General features: G+C 49.5%; 1 protein-coding gene across 9 annotated transcripts in view; it reads left to right on the forward strand.

Annotated features, from left to right (window-relative positions):
* The window catches only part of TRABD2B (TraB domain containing 2B), a 253,527-nt gene that overhangs the window by 158,895 nt on the left and 71,577 nt on the right, over nt 1-23,055 (forward strand). For 8 of the 9 annotated variants that reach the window (XR_006787859.1, XR_006787860.1, XM_045857718.1 and 5 more), the window contains exons 3-4: nt 10,702-10,848; nt 16,474-16,648. Coding sequence is in view for 7 of the 9 variants with exons in the window: in XM_045857718.1 (XP_045713674.1) it covers nt 10,702-10,848; nt 16,474-16,648 (322 nt within the window). In the remaining 2 variants the exon portion in view is untranslated. Of the gene's footprint in view, nt 1-10,701; nt 10,849-16,473; nt 16,649-16,739; nt 16,837-23,055 lie in introns of those variants that run through there. The other variant, XM_045857755.1, reaches the window with a different exon arrangement.

Consider the following 23,055-nt stretch of genomic DNA (forward strand, 5'->3'; position numbering starts at 1 on the left):
TCTTCACTGGCTGCCGCCCAGGACCAAGGCCGATCAGAGGTCCCCATACTGCTGCAGGGCCTGTGAGGCTCCCCCCTCCACCCTGCAAATTGGTAATTGCCGTGTGGTCAGACCAGAAGGAATTAGACAAGCCCTCTAGGAATTCCATACTGATTTTGCAAATGAAAATGGAGACTTGCCTTTTGAAGTCTAGGCAGCTGTGTCAGCAGGCAGGTCTGGGACAGCAGGAAACATAAAACTACACACCTCCAACCACTGGATGCAGCCACTTAATAATAACAATGACGATGATGATGGTAACCAGGGTCACTGCTGACCAATCACCTACCGTGTAGACCATCATCCCTCTGCAGGTCTCTCAGTCTGCTCATCTGTGGGTCCCCCTCTATTTCAGCCTTTCCAGGTGACTAGCCCACTGTCCAGAGATCAGACAGAGAAGGGCGAAGCACCCCTGCTGGGCAGAGTGCCGAGCCCACGGCCGAGACCAAGGCCCTTCACCACTGGATCTGTTCCTGGTCTGACTCCTGATACCTCTTTCAACATGCCACCCACTTCCCTGTCCCTCTACCTTGGACACACGTCCCTCTCAACCCCACTCATCCTGCACATCCCCACTTAAAGCACGGGCCTGACTCCCAGGCTGCGTCTGAAACCTCCTCTGAGGCCCTCAAAGCCCCCGGTTTTCTCCTTTTACCAATAACTTATCACTTAGTTTTATACTCACCTGTTTCTCTGCCCAACTCTTCCACCACCTTGAAGTTCCTCAAAGCTTTATAACAGAATAGGTTGGCCTAGATGATTCTCTGAAACATTCTAAGCATTTTGACCTTTTTTACTACATGCCAGGTATATATTCAATTTAGAAGACCAGAAATGGTTACTGGGGAGCCAAAAAGATTCATCTCTGTGTCAGATAGTTGACACCAAGGGCAGAGAAGGCTCAGTGCGCTGGGCCTGGGCAGAGCTAATGCCCTGGGCTACGGCGCCCCAACAATGGGAGAGCATGGGATGTTGCTTCTTCCTTGAGCTTTGTCCTCCCTGTCTGTAAAAGGGGGTCAGGAATGTTGGCCTCACAGTGCTGTTATAAAGAGTAAATGAGCTTCCATATGCAAAGTGCCCAGAACCATAAACAATTTTAATCATGGGATGGTGAGACGTTACTATCCAGTAGTGTTGGGCTCCTAAAACATGACTTCCGGAGCTAAGAAGTAGTCTTACATCCTCAGGCTTCTGAGGCGGATCCTGTGACCTAGAGAATGGATCTCACAACTGGGCTAGGTCAGAGCCTGCAGAACCAGAATCTGGGTCTCCAGCCTCCCTTGGGCTTATCTGCACTTAAAACTGAAAACTGAGGGACTCCTTTGCCCTCCAGCAAGGCAGACTCCACACTAACTCCTTTCCTGGAGACCCCAGCTTCTGGGCCTACCCCTCCCACCCAGACCCAGCCCAGCCATCAGCCTCCCTCTCCTGCAGAATGCTAATCTCCTCATGTGGGTGGCTCTGGATTTATGAGCATTTCCTGGCATGACTTGAAGGACAGAAGAGGAAAGCTGGGATCTTTAAGGGTGGTCTTTGGGTGGAGAAACTAGGCATTCAGAGAAAAGAAGGGAAGAAAGCTAGAGTGAGTCAGCCTCCAGTGCCCGCCCAGGAAAGCACAGAGAGCTCAGCCAGCCCACACTGCAGGGAAGATGGAGGATGTGGCCACACTGCCGGGTCCAGCGGGTGGGTGTCCACGGAGCAGGGAACATCTGTGCTAGAGGCCAAGTCAGTGGTTCTTTGGGTTGTGGCTGAAGGTTTGGGATAGGGTGTGGTGAGAGGAAAGGAGGAGCGTGCTCGGTTCCTCCCCATTTGGGAGGAAGACAGAGCTACCTTCATCCTCAGGCTGATCTCCCTGCTTCATTCTGGCCTCCCTGGTTTCCACATCAACAAAGCTGCCACCACAGTCCTCTGCTCACACTCTCCCAGACTCCCCATCACACTCGGGGTGGAGCCAAAGGCTCCAGCCCACCGGCCCTACAGCATGTGCCTCCACAGCCCACCCTGCCCTGCCTCGCTGACTGTCCTGGAAATCCCCCTCTACCTCCCCAGACATACCTTCTGCTCTCCCTTCTCTGAGCTCTGAACTGATGTGACATTATCTGGGCTCCCTTATTCTGATTCCAGTGGGAAGCACTGGCAGGAGGGGAAGGAAGTTAGGAGGTATCTGTCCGCACTGGCCCCCTCCTCCCTGCAGCCTGCCGTGGTCTAGTCCAGGGAGCGGTAGCTATGCTGCCTTTTGAAGGCTGTGGCTCTGGTTGGATTTAGGTCTCTGACACCCACCCCTTTCCCTTTAAGGCTCAGCAGCAGGAAGCTTTCCTGCTGCTGCTGCTGCTACTCCTCCAGCTCCACTATCTCCTGTCCACACCTCTTGTGAATATTCCCATCATTCAACACGCTTCAATTACCCTTTCAGCTGAAGTTACTTCATTGGAACTCACTTCACTGACAGTGCACCATCTGTTTTCTGTTGGGTTCCTGCCTGAGGCAGACCTCATCTACTAGTTTCCCCTCGCTCACTTCTCTCCAGCCCCATTGGCCTCTTCCTGTTCCTCACCCCCATCAGGCCTGCTCTGCCTCAGGGCCTTTGCACTTGCTGTTCCCTCTGCCCAGAACACTCTTCTCTCAGATATCCACAGGACCACCTCCTTCATCTCCATGAGATCTCCTCTCAAATGCCACTTCTCCCTGTGCCTTTCCTGGACATCCCATCTAAAATGTCAACCCCCAACACACACACACTCTTCCTAAATTCCTTGCCTTATTTCCTCCTTAGCAATGGTCATTCTCCAACAAAGATATTTTACTAGTTGTTTTTATTTATTGCCAGCTTCCTCCAGCTGAAATGAAAGTTCCATTAAGGCAGGGATCTTTGTTGTGCTTACTGTGTACCTCCAGGGCCTGGAACATCTGGTATTTAAGTGCTCAATAAACATTTGTTCAATGGATGTATGAATTGATCCTTTTCATGGGTGGGTAAAACAAAGCCTAGGGAAGAAAAGTGACTTGCCCAGGGCTTCCTAGTGGAGATTCAGATGGTGACTATATCCTATTCCTGCCTCCCAGCCCAGAGCCAGTTCAACCTCCAGGAAACCTGTGTTTGCTTGGATGCTCGACACCTAGTAGTCCAGTGTCCAGAGATTAGACTCTGTGGCACAAGCACAGGGAACTTAGGATACTGAGAAGCAAGCAGAGAAGGTGTCGGCACTGTTTTGGTGCTGCCAATGGGGCAAGGAGAGTAAATAAATAAAGCTCACCCATAGCCTGGTGGGTTCTAACCTTTGAGGAAATGTTCCCCCAGCTGGAGAAGGCTTCCTGCCAGGTAGAGCTGCCCTCTTCTCTGACCCAGGGTGCTGACAGACTGACGTGATCCATGATCCAGGGGACTCAGCTCTCCTAGTTTTGTGCCCTAGGGGCACAGGGTCCCAGCAGGGAGCTGTTTGGGATGGGATTTGGGAAGGGTGGCTCATTCAGCTTTTCATTCATTCATTCATTCAATCATACATTCACTTGTTCGTTCATTCATTCTTGATTCATTCATTCATTCTACAAGTATTTATGAAGCCTTTACTATGCAGGTCAGGCACTGTGCTCTCTACTGGAGAAACAGCACAAGGACACATGATTTGCCTGCCCTTCACGCGTCACCTTTGAGCAGGGAAGCAGGGGGAATGCAAAGGTTCAGGAAATGTCAGGTGCTTTGGGGGCATTAAGCAGGGGACCTGCCCATTCCATGGCCCAGGGAAGTCCTCCTGGGGAAGGAGCTTCTGCGGACAGGTGAAATGGGAGTGTGAGCCCATGGATAGAAGAGGGATCTAGGCAGGAAGGGGTTCGAGGGGAAGGTCCTCACTCTAAGACTGGGAAGAAGACCTCTGCACAAATGTGGGTCTGAGCGAGGTTCTGTCAGGCCAGGCCAAGAATAAAAACAATTCGGGGAGGCTGTGTTCCAGGTGGGGTTACCTTGGCAAAGATGACCTTTCTCCTCTCCTCATATGTCAGCTCTGACCAGGCCCCATGGCTAGGGTTCTAGCTCTCGTTCTCCCACCCAGCTGACTACTCAGAATTTGGGTCTTGCACACTGGCCCCTACTTTCTTGTTTATGTCTGTCCTTCCTCCCAGTGGTTGGGTGGAGGTGGCTTTCGGGTTGTGCCTACGGGGATCAGAGCACTTAGGGCCTGTCAGCTGGACCTGTGTTTGAATCCCTGCTCCAGTTCTTCAAAGTGAGACCTTGTGCAAGTAACTTGACCATCTCAGGGCCTCAGTTTCCTTATTTGTCACATGGGAATAACAATCCCATTTCCAGGAGGATTATGGGGTGGGCTGGTTTCTCAACATCCTTATAACAACTCATGGAACCTGACATGCTAATGTAATAAAGTCAACATCACAAGTCCCCCCTTGGCAACTTGACACCCATATGTATCTCCTTGAACCATACTTAATCTGAAAGTAAAGATAATAACAATATAAAAAAAAGATAATAACAAGGTCATAATTCCATCTACATGATACAGTGATCCTGCCTACACCCAAAATGCACTAATGCCTTCCCTAGAACATACTTGTGTGACATTTACTCTTTTCCTTGACATCCTATAACTTAAAAATATGATATAAAGTTAACAATACTTAAATACTATGATATAAAGCCAGTATATCTTATGTTACATGATGGGGGAGGAGAACAGAAAAAGAAGAGAAGAAAACAAAAATTTTGCATATACGTACATACGTTCTTAAAAAAATAAGGAGGAAATAGTCCAGACGAGAGTCTTTGTTTCTGTAACTGGTCACGTGGTCAGAGATGGTCTTTCTAATCACCTTCTTCCCTTTCCACGGCCATATTCCCTTTGCCTTTCGTATGCACTAGTTGTGGTTCTTTACCTGGTGGGGTTACCCAAGCCTTCATTCCTACAAGTTCGGGGCCATTCATAGTCCTGCCTGGATTGGGTTGTAGGTTTTCACTGATGTTGGTTAAGCACAGTGTGCAGTAATACTAAGACATGTCGTAAGAGAACTGCCGAACTCTGTACTTACTCTTCCTTACTGTGGAGTGCGGTCCAGTTCCCCCGCAGTGGTAGGGGCCAGTCACCCAGCCAACACAGTAACTCCTGTCTTTGCCTGTTGATACAGAGGCATAAGGAGCCCAAAGTAGCTGGGGCAGACTTAACTTCCAGTTCAATGGAATCATTGTTGTGTCTCTAACATTCAAAATATTAATATTTTACTAATTATTTCATTTATTCTCTATTCTCCCCCCTCGCCCCTCCATCCCCCATATGGCAGGTAAGCTCCATGAGAGCAGGATTTGGGTCTCTTTTGTCCCTGACTAAATCCCCAGCATCTAGGACAGGGCCTGGCATGTGGCAGGTGCTCCCTGAGTATCGCCAAACCCCTGCTAGAAGAGCTCAACACCCCAGCCTGTGAGCCCAGACTGTCCAAAGGATCTGCGGGTTCCACATTCTTCCTGACAAAGGGGGCCCTGCTCCCTTCCTCTCATAGTGACGTTGCTGAGCTGTCAAGTGAACACAAGGCCTCAGTGTTCACCATTCCAGCCCATTTAAGACTGTTTACTAGACTAATCTGGAACAATAAACCCATCCGCACCCTCCTGGCGCCTGCCTCACTCCATCCTAGGCCCGTGTTTGAAGATGTGTTTAAATTCCGGGCCTACATTCAGCAGACGCCGCAGGCCAGCTCCTGGCCAGCAAGCACTGAAGTGGGGGCCCCCCTGGGATGTTCAGGGGCTCTTGGTGGCAAGGCCTTTGCACACAGACATCCAGGGGCAGCAAGGCGACTCTAGCCTTCACCTGGTGTTTGTTATTCCATGTCAAAGCCTTATCATAAACATTATCCTAGAGTGGGCCACCGAGGCTACAGGCGAGGAGGGTATGTTATTCTAAAGAGTCCGGGAGCAGAAGTCATCAAGGCCTGGGAGTCTGGGAGCAGCGCAGGCTCAGGAATTCAGGGTGAACGGGAGGGAGACAGCAGTCAGGGCAAGGCGCCCCTTAACCACCCTTACTGCCACGGCCATTCGGCAAGTCTGCCTCTGAGATGAGCTCCGTGTGTATGGAAACAAAGCCCAATTAATTCACCAATCCCAGATCCCTGCAGAGAATCAACAGAAGGTAAATGTTTGTCAAACGAATGAATGAGTGTCGCTTCTCTATGTCTATTGGAAGTGCCAAGAACGCTCATGATGGAGCACATTTTACTTTGAAGTGTGATTGTGGGACCTGCTCTGGAGCCAGACAGACATGATTTCAAATTCTGACTCTGTGCTTTACAAGCTATGTGGCCTTGGGCTTGTCTTTCCCCTCTTTGGGCCCTGTCTTTCTGCTTCTTTGGTTTTCCACTTGCAGTAGGGGCACTATCCCTGCTGGCTGTCTCCCAGAGAGAGAAAGAGGAGGCACTGGTGATCAGTTAAACCAAGGGGATGGTTCCACAGCTGGACTGCCCATGTTCAAGTGCATGTCCCACCCCCTCCAGTTTTGTCATCTTTGATGAATGAATGCCTCTTCGTTGTTTCTTTACCTTTTTTTAATCTACTAAATGGAGTTAATATTATCCCTGCCTCAGAGTTGTTGTAAAGATTAACTAAATTAATATGAGCTTAAAGGATTCCTGACACCTAGTAAGTGCTCAATAAACATAGTTATCCTAGTAATGACTGGGTGAGAACTACATCGTAAGTTGCAAATGATGGATATGGGGTGGCAGGTGTGGGGAAAAAGACCCATGATTCAGGGTCAGCTCCCTCCCTTCTGAAGCAGTTCCAACAGTGAACAAAGAGGCAGGCTTCCTGCCCTTGCCAAGCTCTTAGTCTAGACAGGCAGAGCACAGGGAATTATCTGCAATGGACCCTTCATTGGGATAAGTGCTAAGACCAAGGGAAACAGTGGGGTCTCTGGGAGGCACCAAACCCCACCCAGAGGTAGGAGGGTTCCCAGACGACAGGCTCAGGTCGCAGTCCCAGCCCACCACACTCTGCTGTGCCACACTAGGGAGGCCTCTTCAATCATATGGCCTCAATTTTCTATCAGTAATAAGCTAATAATAAATACTCTATGACCATTTCTGGCTATTTCACAAGGCTCCAGAAAGAAAATGGGCATGGCCACATGTGTAGGATGAACATGGACTATGCCAGTAGACAGCCAGAAATCCAGCCCCAGAGGTCCAGGGTACTGCAAAGCATCCTGGGCAGGGTGTCAGGAGACTTGGGTGTGAGCCCACTCTACTCCTAGCTCACAGTGTGTCCTTGGGTGCACCTATTCTGGGCCGCTATCTCCTCTTCTCTCCTATGTGTAGAGGGCACAGCATGAGATCATTGGTCCTCAAATTGGGCTCCAGGGTACCCATGGATTCCACAAAGAAGTTTTGGGAGTTCCTGCTGCAGGGGACCTTGAACTAGCAGGACTTCATGCTCCAATCATCTTCCCTTATGTCAATCAGGGAAGTTTCCATTTTTATCTGCTCCACATTTTGAATTACAAATAATCCCTCTGGAAAACAATAACAAAGAAAGGATTCCCTGGCTAAAAAATGTTTGAAAAACCACTGGACCTGATGACCTCCAGGGGTTCTTCCAGTTCCAATTGAGAAAAGTTAAGGTCTAACTATTTTCTTCCAAGTGTCATTTAGCAAGCATTTATCCAGCACTCTCTACATGCCAGAATTGTTCTTAGCACCTTACCGATTGTCACATGCTTAATTCACTAGAACACCTCCCAGCTCCATGAGGGCCGCATGACTGAGGAAATGACTACATGTGGCTAAGAAGGTCCAAGGGAGTCATTTCTCCTCCAGGCGTGTCTTCTGCGTGCCTGGGCAGATGACCTCATCGCAGGCCAGGTGGTGCTTGGCCAGCCCTACTCTGAGAAGCATCGGGGCAGGTGTGTGCAGTGGCAGAGTGTGGTCCCAGGAGGTCCATGTGTCTCGGGCCCCAGAGGAGGGAAGCAGAGCATTCCAGCTTGACATGGATGCTTTCATCCAAGGCATGTGCCATGTGGGAGGAAGTGCCTGTTGCCTTAGCAATGTCCTCAGCAACAGGTCTACTGCCTCCTGTGATCCATCCACAGCCACCATGCTGCCATCAACACCCTGCACCAGGTGGCTGCAGATTGAATTTCAGGGGTAGTGGCCAGAACCTGGAGAAGGCCCAGAGGTGGGGTGCTGGGGTCTGACCTCATCTCCAGCCAGCTCATTATGGGGAGCAGACTGGGCAGCTGCATCCAAGTTCAGTCCAGCTCTCCTGACCGTGAGGAGCAAAAGTGGGAGGAGATGGATGGAGGTGACCTAACAAGCACAGCTTGGCCCCATTGCCCATGACAGTATTTTTCACCAGATTTTGTGGACCTATTATTACATGAGCTTTTCTGTTCATATTATATATTCTGGGACCACGTAGCTGATGCCACTTGGTGGGAACTTACGCAATGTGTTGGTGTTCTGCCCCAAAGGCAGACAGAGTACCAAAATTCTAGGGGCTAGTCTGAGGGATTACTAAGCAGCTTTGAACTATGAAGTGGCCACAGCGGGCGTCAAAGTGCTAAGGAGAGGAGGGGGTAACATGCTGTCTTTACCAGGACCCATGACGATAATTGCAAATACAAAATCAGTGAGGGGCACTTCCTGCTTTCGAGAAGCTCGTAGCCTAATGAAAGAGACAAGTAGCTAACAGTGGTTACAATCTAATGTTCACATCACAGTGGGGGGAAACATGGATGGAAGTGTCACCACAATTGTGTTGTGTGGCAACAGTGGTGGGCTTTGCTCAGCCATCGGGGTCCAGGTGCAAGTAGGCTCTGCTGGACTTGCGTGTATGTCTGGAAGCTGGCTGACTGTTGGCTGGACTAGGATGGCCGTGGTGGGAGAACTGAAGCAATGTGGCTCTGTACATGTCTCATGCCCCATCAGGCTGGCCTGAGCTGCTCAGGGCAGTGGTGGAGGTGCAAGAGGAAGCAGCACATTTGTGCTTTTCAGGCCACTGTTTGAAGTGGTTACTAATATCCTATTGGCTATACAGCAAGTCTAGAATCAGAATGGGAGGGAGGCACTGAGTTCCTTGGCCCAGAGCATGAATACAGAGAGACCTTGGGATCCCCACGGAGGGGCCAGAGAAGTTCAGTGGAGGAGACATCTGTGCTGAGCCTGCACAGCCAGATCTGAATCTGCAAGTGGAGAATGGAGGTGGGGTACACAGAAGAGCATGTGCAAGGCACAGAGATTGTTGAGTCGTTGAACATTTGGAGACACAAGGGCTGGGTAGAAAATGAGGTCATTGAGCAGCAGGGTCCGAGTCACTGCCTCAAAGACTCTCTTGAAGAGCTAGGCCTTTGTCCTGAGGGCAGGAGGCACCCATGAAAGTTTTGAGCAAAAAAAAAAAATAAAAGAGAAAGAGACCATCAGATTTATGCTTTTAGAAGTTGATTGTGGTAGAAGAATATGGGATAGGTGGGAGAAGAGGGGGTCTATAGGGAAGGCATGGGGTGGGTCTAATGCCGTGGACCCAGTGAGAGATGCTTGGGCCAGCATTGGTATGAATCAGGAGGCTGGGGGCTGCCATCCAAGACACTGTGCAAACATAATAAGAAGGGCCTGAGGACCGACAGGACAGGTCACCGGAGACCACCTTCTGACATTTTGCACAGGAATTGCAACAAGTCTTTCCCTATATCTGTGCTAGATAACTCAGATAATGCCAGGCTCCTCCTTAATGTTGGCCAAGGGAGTCTGGGATACAATCACTGTGTAAAATTGAGCAAGTCCTTTTCCTTCATGGGCCCTAGTTTCCCATCTAAAATGGGACACTTCAGATCATCTCTCAGGGCCCTCGTACCTCAACCAAGCCATGTTTTGTGAGACCCGTGGTCCTCAAATGCCAGAAGCAATCAGGCTGCAGAGAAGTTCCCAAGGAGCCTGTTAAAATACACACCCTGGGCTCCACCTCAGAGATTCCAGTTCCAGGGTAGAATCCAGGTATCTGATATTCTCTGTAGTGCTCCAAGTGATCCGATGCCTGGCAGGTCTGCTTGGGACATAGCTGTGTCCCCATGGCCCAGCACCATGGCCCAGAGCATAGAGGCCCTTGAGGAAACACATGCTAAATGTCAGCGTGGTCTCACTTGGGGAGTCCAGCCCCTAAGCCTTTGCCTGGTGTGAGGACGACTTCTGGAGCAAGTGGCATCTGGGTTAGGCTTTAACATCTGAACTTCTTTTTGGTCATTTGTTTGTTTGCTTTGTTTGGGGGTGTTCTTGATTACAAAATGAGTCTGTGCTTATTATAGAATTTTCCTAAACAGAGGAAAAGAAAGGAGCCCAAAGTAAAATGTACCCATCATCCTAAAACCCAGGTACAACTAGGGTTCTCATTTTGTCCCATCGTTAGGTGAGATGTTAATACTCAGTGCAGGAGTGGGGACCTGTTTGGGCAGAGGGCTGGAGATGAGAACAGGCTGCATGTGTTCACAGGCCAGTGAGGTAAGGAGCTGGAAATGTGGAAACACTGAGACCACGCCAGCTGATGCTGGCCCCACACACCTTCTCTGTTTCAGAGCCTGTTGCCCCAAAGTCCAGAGGGAGGAATGCCAGTCCTGAAGGTGTCAGGGACCTCAGCCAGGTCCCTAAACACAGTCCTTATTTCTCTTTCTCTCCTCTTCCCAGGTGTTATTTGCCCTGAACCAGACCCTGCTGCAGCACGAGAGCGTGCGGGCCGGGAGCCTGCAGGCACCCTACACCACGGAGGACCTCATCAAGCACTACAACTGCGGAGATCTCAATGCCGTCATCTTCAACCATGACACGTCACAGGTGAGGTCCCCCCTTCCAGCTCAGGCAGCCTCTGGGTTACTAGTTCCCAAGGTCAGGCCCACCTGGCATTTATTAGACACCAACTATGTGTCAAGTTCAGGCAACTTTCTCTCCAGCCATGGTAAGCAGGAACTATTGGGATCCCCGTTTTACAGATGGGGAGACTGAGGCTCAGAGAGGGGAAGAGACTTGCACAAGGCTGCACCACTCATTAGTTGCTGGGTTATCAAATTATAAAGAGCAGTACTTGACCCTAGAAGCTTAGCCTGGAAGAACAGGGAGTCCTCTGGGAGGCTCAGTTCAGTATCGGGGGAAATTAAAGCCCAGGGAAGGGAAAGCCCACAGTTACTCAGAGCTTGGGCTGGAGTCTGGCCCAGAGTGTTCTGCCTTGATTTGAGGCCTAGAGAAAAACTCACCCACAGGCTGAGTTCTGGCTGAGACAGTGGGTGGGACTCCAAGAAGCAGAGCATGGCCCCACCAGGCCTTCCCATTGCCCTTGTGATAAATTCCAAGAAACTTTGTCCAGCATTCAAGGCCCTCCATGTCCTGCTCTCTGCTGACCTTGACATAGTCCAGGTGCCCCATGGCACAGAGCTTGTCCTGCTGACCTGTGCCACAGGCAGCTCTTCCCCAATTCAGGTTACCCTTTCAGACCGGTCTGCCCATGTTTATTCTCCCTCCCCTTGGTCAAACATCACCTCCTCTGAGAAACTCCCCCTCAGACACACTGGAGGGAGTTAGATATTCTTCCAGGCAACTCTAGGCTCCCACCGTGCTTTCTATGTCATGGTGCTTGAATCTCCATTCATTTGTGAAGCAGTTGAATTAGTCAGAATAGGCCACTTCCCTGCTCAAGACACTGCAGTGGCTCTCTATGCCCCTCAGGGGGAAAGCTAGAGTCCCTGCAATGGCCTGTGTTACTCCATAATCTCCTCCCCCAACCCCATGTCCTCTTCCCTCCCTTCACACCCACCACTCCAGTTGCACAGGCCTTCTTACTGCTCCAGGAACCCAGCTGGCATGCTTCACCTCAGCACCAGCTGTTCCCTCTGCTGCAAATGCCCTTCCCCGGGTGTCACTATGGTTCACCCCTGCTCTGCCATCAAGACTTAATTCAAATAACATCATCTCAGTGAGGAGTGCCCCAACTAGCCAACAAAGAACTGCAGCCTGAGCCTCAGTCCCATGCTCTCATCCCCTTTCTTATGCTCTGCTTTTCCCCCATGGCATTTATCATTTTCTCACACACTTATATATCTGATTCACTAGTTAGTGGTTATTTATTGTCTGTCCTTCCCCACTAAAGCAGAAGCTCCCTGAGGGCCACTTGGATCTGTTTTATTCATCACTATATCCCAACTGGCTAAAGCAGCTCCTGGCACAGAACAGGACAGGCTCAGCATTATGATAAAGGATATGGGAAAGCCCAAGAGAGCTGCCCTCCTGGGGCTGACAGGCTCAAAGGAGAGATGGGAAGATTTGACCAGCAATCACACCAAAGTGTGATCCTTGCTTTGAGGGAGAATAGAGGACAAATTGGAGTCTGTGGTAGGAGTAGGAATTCAGATGGGCTTGGGGGTAGAGACGGGCACTGGGTAAATAAGGAAAGATTCCTGCAAGATGAGAGGTCAGAGAAGAACCTGCATTGGCCACAGACAGGAGGAGGAAGGTTGTTCCAGCAGAAGAAACTGCATGTGAACAATCTAGAAGTGAGAGAGAGCTGGAGGAAGGTGAGTTTGGGTTAGGGGCCCAGCCGTGTCTTTCTGTCCACGTGCCATCTCACTACACCTGGAGTTCCTTGAGGGCAAAGGTGTGGTGCTCATCTCAGTCCCAGTGCTGGCACAGGGCCTGGCAGTGAGTGTGTGTGAGTGAGCAACTGTTGCATGAACGAATGTAGTAAGGTACATTCGTTCTGACCCAGCCAGAGATAAGAGGCTCAGGACTCTGAAAGCTCTGACTCTCAGTAGCGGAGGAAGGGAGGAGAGAAGAACTCAGACATCACGAAACTCATTGGCATTTCATCAGCCATGTGCTTTGTGGCAGAGCTCTGCCCTGTGTCATCTTTAGGATAAGGATGGTAAGCCATGAGCAGACAGAGTTGTGTTGCAGAGGTGACCTGGTCACCATTCAAGATGTCCTGGCCATGGTGTGGCTGGGCTAGGAGGCAGAATGTGCAGGACAGGGCCCTGCCAGGCTTGGGTGACACTAAGTTGAGGGAGGGAGGACTGGGGTGACCTCAAGGGATGTCAAGCTCAGATTGCCTTTGAGCCTGTGTCCAGGACCACTATTTGTCTCTGGTAGGTGGACTACATATGTTGTAGGGATTAAGTAAGATCCGTGTTGGGAAGTCCAGAGCACAGTGCATAGAAGTCTTAACTGAACAGCAGTTTTGTACAGCTAGCCTGGGGGATGGGGCTGGCTTCATCACCTTTCCCGTCTGAGGGCAGAGGCTATAGTAAGGGGTGGCTTTGGGTGGGGGCAGAGACAGAGATAACAAAGCAATGGCCTTCAGAACCATCAGAGAGCCATGAAGGCAGCGTTCTGCTCCTCTTCCCTCTGTCAAGGGTGCAGGCAGGGGCCCTCCTTGCTCTGCTTCCTGAGCAAGAGTGCATTTGTGGAAAGATGAATCTCCATTCCTTCCTTAGAGAACTAAAAAAAATTAATGAGGACAGCAACCAGAAAGTTTAGCATTAAAGCTGCAAAGGAGTTGGGCTAGATACTGTGGGTCCTGAGCTGCCCATTGGCTGGCTGGCATTCTCTGCCTGTGTCATGTTAATGGGCCTTCACTCCACGCCAAGGATGGGGCCTGGGTTTGGGCCAGGGTGGAGATGGGAACCAATTAATGATGTCATTAGAGCTGTCGGCAGCCTTAACTCTTCTGTGACAAGTTTAAGTGCAGGATGCAGCATAAGATTTTAAAGAAGACATGTCCAGTCCCCAGAGCCCTAGAGGGGTGGGTCTGAGATGGGGTCATGAGAAGACCATCTGGGCAGAAACAGAGTGGGGCCATGGGGTATGATATCAGTGCAGACTCCCCTGACCCACAACCAGGACTGGGGCAGGTCTTCATGTATCACCAACCTCAGTAGCCTCATCTCATCCCCTTTCTTTACCCCATTCATCCAACAGACTCCTTCTGAGAACTTCCACTGTCCAAACCTGTATCAAGCTAAGGGTCATGGAGCACCTTCAGACTGAGTCTGCTGCCAGGGGTGGGGAGCCAGACCTGCACAAGAGAACATGGGGGATCCATGCTTTGATGGGGTGCTGAGCTATTGAGGAGCTAGAGGAGCCACCTAACAGGGTGAACATGTGTCTTGGTTTGTCTAGGACATTCCAGGTTCATGATTAGGGGAGACTGGCCCCCTCCTGTTAACATTCCTGACTGTAACTATGTATGAGCTTTTGCTGTCGTAAGTGTCTGAGTACGGACAATAAATACATTACCCCCATATTACCAATTTCTGGACTGAGTCTCAGAGAGGCCAAGTCACTTGCTAGTTATAAAGACCACCCCACTGGGTAGTGGCAAAAGAGAGTCCAGCCCAAGTTGTTCTGGTTGTCTGACTCCAGGACCCACATTCACATCACTGTCACTCTACTGCCTTTCAGCTCCTTCAGTCACCCATTCATTCACTGATTGAACAAATATTTATTTGTTGGTACAACATCATCTCACATTCTTTCCCAAGTTCAAGGAATTAAGGGAAGCCTATGAGGTCCATGTTTCCAGAACTAATCCTTCTGAGTCCAAGCTTTCTGTGTTCCCCCTCCACTCAGAAGCCTGCAGGGTTGCCTGTCTTATAACTGCATCAAATCTAAGTATGCTGGTGCTGCCAGGACTGCCAGTCATCCTTTCCATGGTTGGGGAGAGAGTAAGAACTCCATTTCTTCATTTATCCATTTGCCAAAAAAGCCCCTGGGCACCAACTCTGTGCTGGCCCTATCGGGCACAGTGTGACTGCTGCCTACACCTATGCAGCATGTGAACTGCGTGGATTTAGGACACCCAGTCATAGCATTGCCCTGTTCAGCCTACAACAACAAAACAAGACTTTCTAGAAGAGAAGTCCCTCCCCTCTCACTCTGGGGAATGCACTGGTCTTTGGCCAGCAGATATCACACACAGATGTCCCAGCCTTCTCCAAGTCCCTCAAGGGTCAGCCTCCGTTGACACCTTCATTTTCCTGAGAAAGAGTGTTGCCAACTTGTCAGTGGCTCTAGAAGCCATGTGACTGGGCCACGTGACTCTTCTGGGGGCTAAATCATGCAGGAAATTAGCCTCCTCATGTCAGACTCTCCATCTAGCGAGGCCTTCTGTCTTGTGCTTCATGCCTGGGCCGGTGAAGATGGAGAAGTGGAAGAAGGGACACCAGGAGAAGGACACCTATGGATACGGGCTTGGAGGTTGGAATGACATTGACAGGTGTGGGGAAAGAAGGTAGCATGTTCTCTTTCCTCAATGGTCCATGGTTTCCTCTGAGGCCACACCAACATGTGGCAAGCTATAGTGGAAGACACCTGGACCCACCACCCAGGTTGGAAAAACAATATGCTGGGAATGGAATAACACAGGAGGAGGCAATGTAGTGAGGAAGGATAGCACAACTTTATGTTCAAAGTTTCAGAAACCTTTGTTGGACACCTATTCTGTTCCAGCCATTGATAAGGACTGTGTCCCTGAACTCAAAGTGCTCTGCCTAGTTCAACAACATATCAGTGATGCTGGCCCCAGGTCACATGGCTGGGTGTGGACAGTGGGCCCAGAACTGAGAAATCTGGATCGTTCCAGTCCAGGTTGTTGAATAAACCATTATTATGGGAGGAAACAATGGTCTTGGAGTTGAAGTTCCTAAGAAGGATGGAGGAATTTGGGTTACGTCCTTGGAAGTGGTGGAGTTGGGGATGGATAGTGGTGGCAACAGATGGTGGCCAATCAGGGCTCAGGCATTAGGAAAACCAAAGATTAGGACCCCTTTTCTTATCTCTGTAGGGTGGAATGGACTGAATGCATCTCTGTAAGGTGGAATGGGCTGAATGCACCCATCATCTCATGTAACCCCCCCAAATATATTGTCAGCTCCATCTTACCAATGAGGAAACTGAGGCTCAGAAAAGTTAAGTAACTTGGTCAAAGTCACAGTGTCAGAATAGGGCCTAAAGCCCAGGTCAGCTTGAGCTTGTACCCCATGGCCTTTCTCCTACACCAGGCAGTTCGGCTGGCCATCCACACCTGCTTGCCAAACAGAATTTCCTATGTGCCAGAACAAGGCTGCTGACATGAAGCAATTGAGCTCTGTCCCGCCTCCCAGGACCTCAGTGTCTGGAAGCTGAGGTTCAACAAGGCAGAGACAGAGGAGTAATACACATGGGAATGCAGCAGTCTGGGGCTCTCTCCTGGCTCTGCCTCTCTACTAGCTCTGTGACTTCGTGCATGTCTCTGGACCTTTCCACTCTTGCTTTCTTCATTTATAAAACTGGTTATTGGAATAGATGAAAAACATATAACTCACTGTAGGGACATAAGAAAGGTAAGTTGCTCGCCCCACCAGGGCTGTGTGTGTTTATTTGAAGCTCATCTTGCTCCAGAAAGAACTGAAGTCAGCCTCTGTCTTACCTTTACAGCTGCCCAACTTTATCAACACCACCCTCCCGCCGCATGAGCAAGTGACAGCCCAGGAAATTGACAGCTACTTCCGCCAGGAGCTCATCTACAAGAGAAATGAGAGAATGGGGAAGAGGGTCATGGCACTTCTTCAGGAAAATGAAGACAAGATCTGCTTCTTTGCCTTCGGAGCAGGTTTGGACTGGAGTGGGGAAGGGATTATTTGCAGAATTCTTAAGGGCTGGGAGATTTACTAAACCCTTTCCCAACCTCTACTTCATAACAGGAAAAGCTGAGGCCCAGATTGTGCAGGAAAAGCTACCAAGTGCTCAGCAGAGCTTGGACCCAAAGTGATTCTCCTGCTTCTAGTCAAGAGTTCTTTCATATCAGTCCCCATGGGTAAATGTAGTGCCTTCTCAAAGGCTCAAGTCCCTCTGCTATAAGTTATAGCAATAACTATTCAATGAATTGAAAATATCTTCCTTGGAGAAGGGTTGTAGAAATTAGTAACAACATTCAAATGACTTGCCATGTAGTAAAAAATCACAGTGGCAGCTCAATTATCATGATCATCATTGTGACAATTACCACAAGTTTTATTATCTCACTGTGGACCATGAACCTGATACTTCTCCTGGGGGCTCTGGCCTCTTCATACAAAGGGAAGTCCAGATGTCCAGGTGGAGGCCTTTCTCAGCATTTCTCCCTGTTCCTTCCCTCTGTCTCTCCCTCTCATTCTCCAAAACTCTTTCTTCCTTTCTCTATGGCTGGCACAGCTAATGACAGTGATGTCCACATGGGGACCAGGATGTTGCATTTGCCTTCTTTATTAGTCAAGTTTTGCTCCAGAGCTATAAAAAATGTATTTTTTTCTCATGTTACCTCAATTTGGGTTAACTGAATTTGCCTCCTGTTTTGTTAGAATTAAGCCCGGGCCTGGTGAGCACTCATAGTGCTGCCCTATCATTCCTCCCTCCTCTGGACCATTTCACACACACATACACACACACACTCACTCATGGTCTGCCCCGGTCAGGCTGAATTAGATCAAGTCAACCAGTCAGTCTAACCTGGACGGGTCTTGATTTTGTTATGGAACATGTCTACTGTTTGAGATCTGTCTTCCTCCTGCCCACTGTTACCTGCCATTCAACCCCATATACTTCAAGGGCAAGAACCAGGGTTTGTCTGTCTGTGCCTGTCTTTCCTCCTCTGCTGCCCTCAGCATAGGAGAGGCACATGGGATGGCCTCAGAGAGACAGGACCTCTGGGGCAGCCTCTTCAAGGCCACATCTGAAGCTGGACAGGAAGAGCTCTGGGCTCATGGTGGAACTCTGCCTCAGCCTGTGGTACCCTATGGCAAGCCCCTTCCCCTTCCACAGCCTCAGTTTGCTCATCTGAACAGAAGGAGCCAAAACTCACTTGGGCCATCTGTAATTGCAGGAGCTGTTCAAGCAGCATTTAGAGAAGGAAGGGATTCCTGTAGCCTAGAGAAGCCAGCAGGGGTGGGACCTTGACTAACCATACAGAGAGGGCAAGGCCACTTTTCAGCTGCAGGACACCTGCTGGAGACCTGGCATGAGTAAGGACAGCTTTGGGAACTGTGCAGGGAAGCAAGTGCTCCCCAACACCCTCTCACATCATTCAGTCATCCAGGTGCTTCCTTCGCCCCCCACCATGGACATCTGGAAAGGGCACCCTGCTCTGGAATGGTCCCCAGCTGACCACAACAGTTGGCCACTCTGATCTCAACCAGCCCCCAGCCTCCTCTCTGACCAAAAAAAAAAAACATAGTGAACTTGACCATTGAAGGCCAGTAAATAATCCAGTATTCCTCATGCCCCACTGAGTGGCAGGGCCTTTCTGTCCCACTGGTCCCAAGGCCCAGGACTAGAGTCTGCCTAGGATCTGGGTGTAGCTAATACCAGTTCTTTCCTGTGGTCAAGGAAGCAGGAGAGCCTAGAGATTAAAGTCACAACAGTGTGGGCAGCCCTGGACCCTGACCTCTTTTCCTGAAATCTGAGTTCATGTGTGGAGACACAAATGTCCACTCAGGCACCAGGCCAGCATGCAGGCATCATGTTCAACTTTAATTTCTTCCCCATCTCTGAAATCCAACTGGTCCTGCATGGGTCTTGTTGACAGACCTCCAAGAACACTCACACCTGTCTACTCCATCTATCTCCACTGAGGTTGTCCCAGTCCAAGCCTTCATCAGCTCCAGCATCCTCGTCTTCTCCCCATCTCTGCACTGATCCCTACATTGTAGCCTGTACATGGCTCTGAGTCTGTCTCCCATCCCTGCCTTCAGCTCTGGGAGCACAGGCACCACTTAATCATCCCTTTGTTTTTAGTAGCATGTAAAGGTTTTGAGCCTGGTAATGTGTGAAAGAATGAATAAGAGAAGAAAAGAACAAATAAATGTTAACCAGATCTCCTCCTGGTCTCCTCTGGGCCTGGTGAGGCCAGAGGACAAGCCAGTAATAAAGTCAGGGCAATGTAAACCCCACTTCAGCTCTCAGAGACTTGCTCTCCAATAACAACAGGCCTGCAGCCATGTGCAGATGTTGCTGACAGCTGCCACTTCTGACTCAACCTCGCCTGGAACACATGGACCACTCTGTGCTATAAATCTATGCCTTGACCCAAGAATTTCAAGTCTGGATGAGTCTGTCCACCTCATCATAGTCATGGAAGAATGAGGTCCACAGAAGCCAGAACATGGGCAGAGGCCAGAACATGGGCAAAGCTCATGGCAAGTCAAGGACAAAGCCAAGACAGGACCCAGCTTGAAACCTATGACCCATAGACTCTGTTCTTTTATGTAAGCAGGGAGCCAGCTGAGCAGGCCTGTGACAGTCAGTGCATTGGCCTGGAATGTGTCCACACACAATCCATGGCAAGAGACATCCACGCCTGCCTCATTGCATTCTTGTAACCATATTAACTCCCAAGTCCCACATCCTGTGACAGGTTGAGGATTTGGGTGCAGAGCCAGACAAAACACTATTCTGTGGGGTGGCGGGGAGCGGGTCTGAAGACACACCCACACCATGAACTCTGGATAAGTAGGTGCCTCTGCAGGTCCATCTCAGGCCTTCCCAGACCACTGGGCCCTGGGGGCCTGAGTCAGTCTGACTCTTGTTGCCCACCCACTGTCTATTCCTCAAAGAAGGCACAGGACCCCAAGGCTGTGGGAGGGAGGGAGGGCCTTTGCACTGGAGATATGCCTAGACATCCTCCAGGTGTGTTTCTACTCATGTAAAGGTCTCTCAGATCCAGTTTTCACTGAGTGTCCCTAGGAAATAGCTTGAGAAACAGAAACATACTTAGAAGACACCCAGCCACCCCCGGGCTTGCCTTGCCAGTTGTCTGAACAGGATCCCTGCTGAGGTTCTGCCTTTCTGCCATGGGCCAGCGTCAGAAGCCATCAAAGGCCCTGAAGGCTTCCTGGCTATAAAGCCCTGGGAAGAGGACATGCAAACCAAGGAAGGAGAGAGAGGCCAGGGGTGTTCCTACCTTCACCTGCCTCCACCCTCCCCCCAGTGCTTATCCAGACCCTTCCCAGCTCACCCCTACCCCAGAATTGTGCCCTGAAAGCCCAGAGGCTGGGATTTCCAGTGCTGATGGTAGATTGGCCCCTCCTCTGTTCTGCTCCCCAGGGGGATCTGGGGCAAAGGGTCAGAGCTTTGGAGTTGGGATGCCTGGGTGTAAGGTGTGGCTCTACCACTGTCAACTAAGTGAGTCTGGGAAAGCTATCTCACCTCCAAGGGCCTCAGCCCCTCCTTGTAAAATAGGGTTAATATACCTACCTCAATGGGCTGTGCTAGATCACAGGCCATTTTAGATCACAGGGTTAAAACTCTCCACCAGGATGGAGGGATCCTTATAATAAAACCCCTGCTATGTGCTAGCCACAGGTCCAACTTCTTGGATTTTATTGCCTTTGATCCTCATAGTAACACCACGAGATGGGTTTTATCACACACATTTTCCCAACAAAAACCAAGGCCTGCAGAGGGTGAATGGCTTCTGTGAGGCCATGCAGGGAGACCTTTGAATCCTTGCCTCTTGGGTGCAGGTCCTGGCCATTTCTCCTATGCATGGGGCCTTTACTGTATACTTCCAGAAGTGCTGATGATTTTGTGGGGAGGTTGTCTTTTTAGCTGGTGCATCTCACAAAAGAATACTTTCCTTGTGCCCATGAGGTTTTCTATAGCAATGCACTATTTGGCCTTTTCTGGAGGCCAGCGGAAGAACCTCTTCAGCAGGTTCAGGGACAGTAAGGGTGCAGGCACGTGTAAAAGCTCTGCACAGGCCTGGGTGACATCTGGGGGCCTGGATGAAAGCCCTTCCTCCCCAGGAGGTAGCTGTGGCCAGTGTGCAAACCAATGTTCTGGAAAAAACCAAGCCACTGCCACAGAGGAGTGAGCCAACCCAGGGGGACCGGTGGTCCGATCCCCGACTGCCAGGATCACGAAGATGGACAAGCTGACCCTGGAGAGCCTCCAGAGATCTTATGTGGGTTTTTGGATTTCCTCTGGTCTACAAAGAACTGAGAAAAATAAGTACAAGGTGGGGACTATTTTATTAGCTAATTTTATGCAATTTGCTTGCTTATCTTTTAGTTTGAAATTATCTTTTTTCTACTGTGTTTGAAGTTAAATATCCTTTTTTAAAACATAATGGTGATATAAAACAAATGGGGCTTTTAAAGCCCTTACTTGGCAAAACAAAATGTTAGTAACTGTATTATTTCACCCACCTTTTCTAAAGATAGGAGAGAACAGAGCATGCTTAACACACAATGGAAAGACTCGAGTAGAGGGAGAATGATACAGGAGAAAGAGTAGGAGAAAATTACTAGCCCAGGATTCTGAGAAGGCAGGAAGGGTTGGAATCAGAGTTCAAGTAGAGGATTTGGCCTTGGGTAGAGGAGAGAGAGCATCTTCTCACCTATAATCAAAGGGAAGGGAGGAGGAGGCCAGCAGGCAGGTAATTTGGTTGTGGGAAGGCAAAAGAGTTTTCTTCTAATAAAAGCTCCACTGTATTAAGTAAAATGTGGAGTCATCTGCAGAGAAAGAGGAGGAAGATAGGAGGTTTCTTGGTTTGAAGAGAACATTTGACATAAATTCAAGAGAGATTGGCCACAAGTACTATCATGGACAGGAAGTTAAATAGATTTCATATCATGGGCCAACTGTGACTGATTGGTAGTGGCCACCTGGAGTGTGATGGTATAAAGGATGATAGTATTGCATCAGAGCTCAGCAGAGAAGAGGTCCTGATTGATTAGTGATGTCTGCTGTGGATCAGAATTAGGGCACATGCCTGCCATATAGCTGCTCTGTCTGCTGGGAACACAGACGATGCTGACTGGCAGTGTGGGCCCAGGAACCTGCAGTAATCTCAAGACACAGGTTATAAGATTTCTTATAGCAACTCTGAGCAGCTTGGGTATGAATGTGAATGGTCCTCCAGGCCTTTTCCTGATTTTATCCTAGTACCTCCGGATCAGTGGGCATCCGGGGTGTGAACTACCCCAGGGCAGGCACAAACCTGCTCAGAATTGCCAACACCTGGTAATGTTCTAGAAAGACATCTTGGACCAAATCACCCCAAATCAAATTCATTCAATTCAGTCACATGGCATCCCTTGAACCCTAGTCCCAGGCACTGGAAGGAAATGACAATTTTGTCCCTAGCTCCAGGGAACTGGGGCTTTCTCAGAATGTATTTACTTGTCCGACTGCCCTGTAGCCTAGAATAGAATAAGTAATGTAGAAACTGGCAGAGGCAGATTGGAGACATAGCCAGACTCAAGGAGAGGCCTCTAGGGCCCATTCATTTCTAACTCTGAGAGCTAGAGGTTACTACAGGTTATCATACATTCTATAATCCTCACATGCTATAATCTGAAAATAATTCTAACTTCTGACATTACAAAGTCCTTTGATCCTAACATCCTGTTGTTTTAGGACTGTGCAGTTTTAATATCCCAGCATCTATCATCATAGCATTGTAACATCCTGGCATAGTTTGCTTCAATCCCTCTTAGATTCTTGGGAGGAGTATGGAGCTAAGAGCTTTCCAGGACCTGGAACTTCCTTCATGTAGGGCTACTGCCACCTGCCCCCACAAGAAGAAGAGGTGCAGGCAGAGAGGATTTGAAGGGTTAAAAGGGAGACCATGTGAGCCCAAGAGACAGAGGAGCTGGAGCTGTTACCCTGAGTGCCTGCACAGCCCACAGACCCACAAGCAGAAACAGGCCTATAGGGCTGGGATGCAGAGGCCGCTTGGTGGTGAAGACCCAGGCTTGAGAGAAGGGAAAGATTGAAGCCAACATGCCAAACACCTTTAACATCTTTTCTTCTTGTTTAAGCCTGAACCAAAATCACTTTATTTGTTTTTTCATGAATCTGTAATTATAGCAGGGCTCAAAGGGGTGCCACTGGCATCTCCTGGGACAGTGTCACTGGGCTGGAAGATCCACTTCCAGGGATGCATCTTTTTAATTAATAACAGCAGCAATTGCTCCCAGAGAGTGGGCACCATCCTGCTTAAGAATAGCCAGATCCATCAGCACATATGACCTCCAAGTT

The sequence above is a fragment of the Phyllostomus hastatus genome, unplaced genomic scaffold (genome assembly GCF_019186645.2).
Source record: "Phyllostomus hastatus isolate PE091 unplaced genomic scaffold, TTU_PhHast_1.1 phas_contig_147, whole genome shotgun sequence".
Taxonomy (NCBI): Eukaryota; Metazoa; Chordata; class Mammalia; order Chiroptera; family Phyllostomidae; genus Phyllostomus; species Phyllostomus hastatus.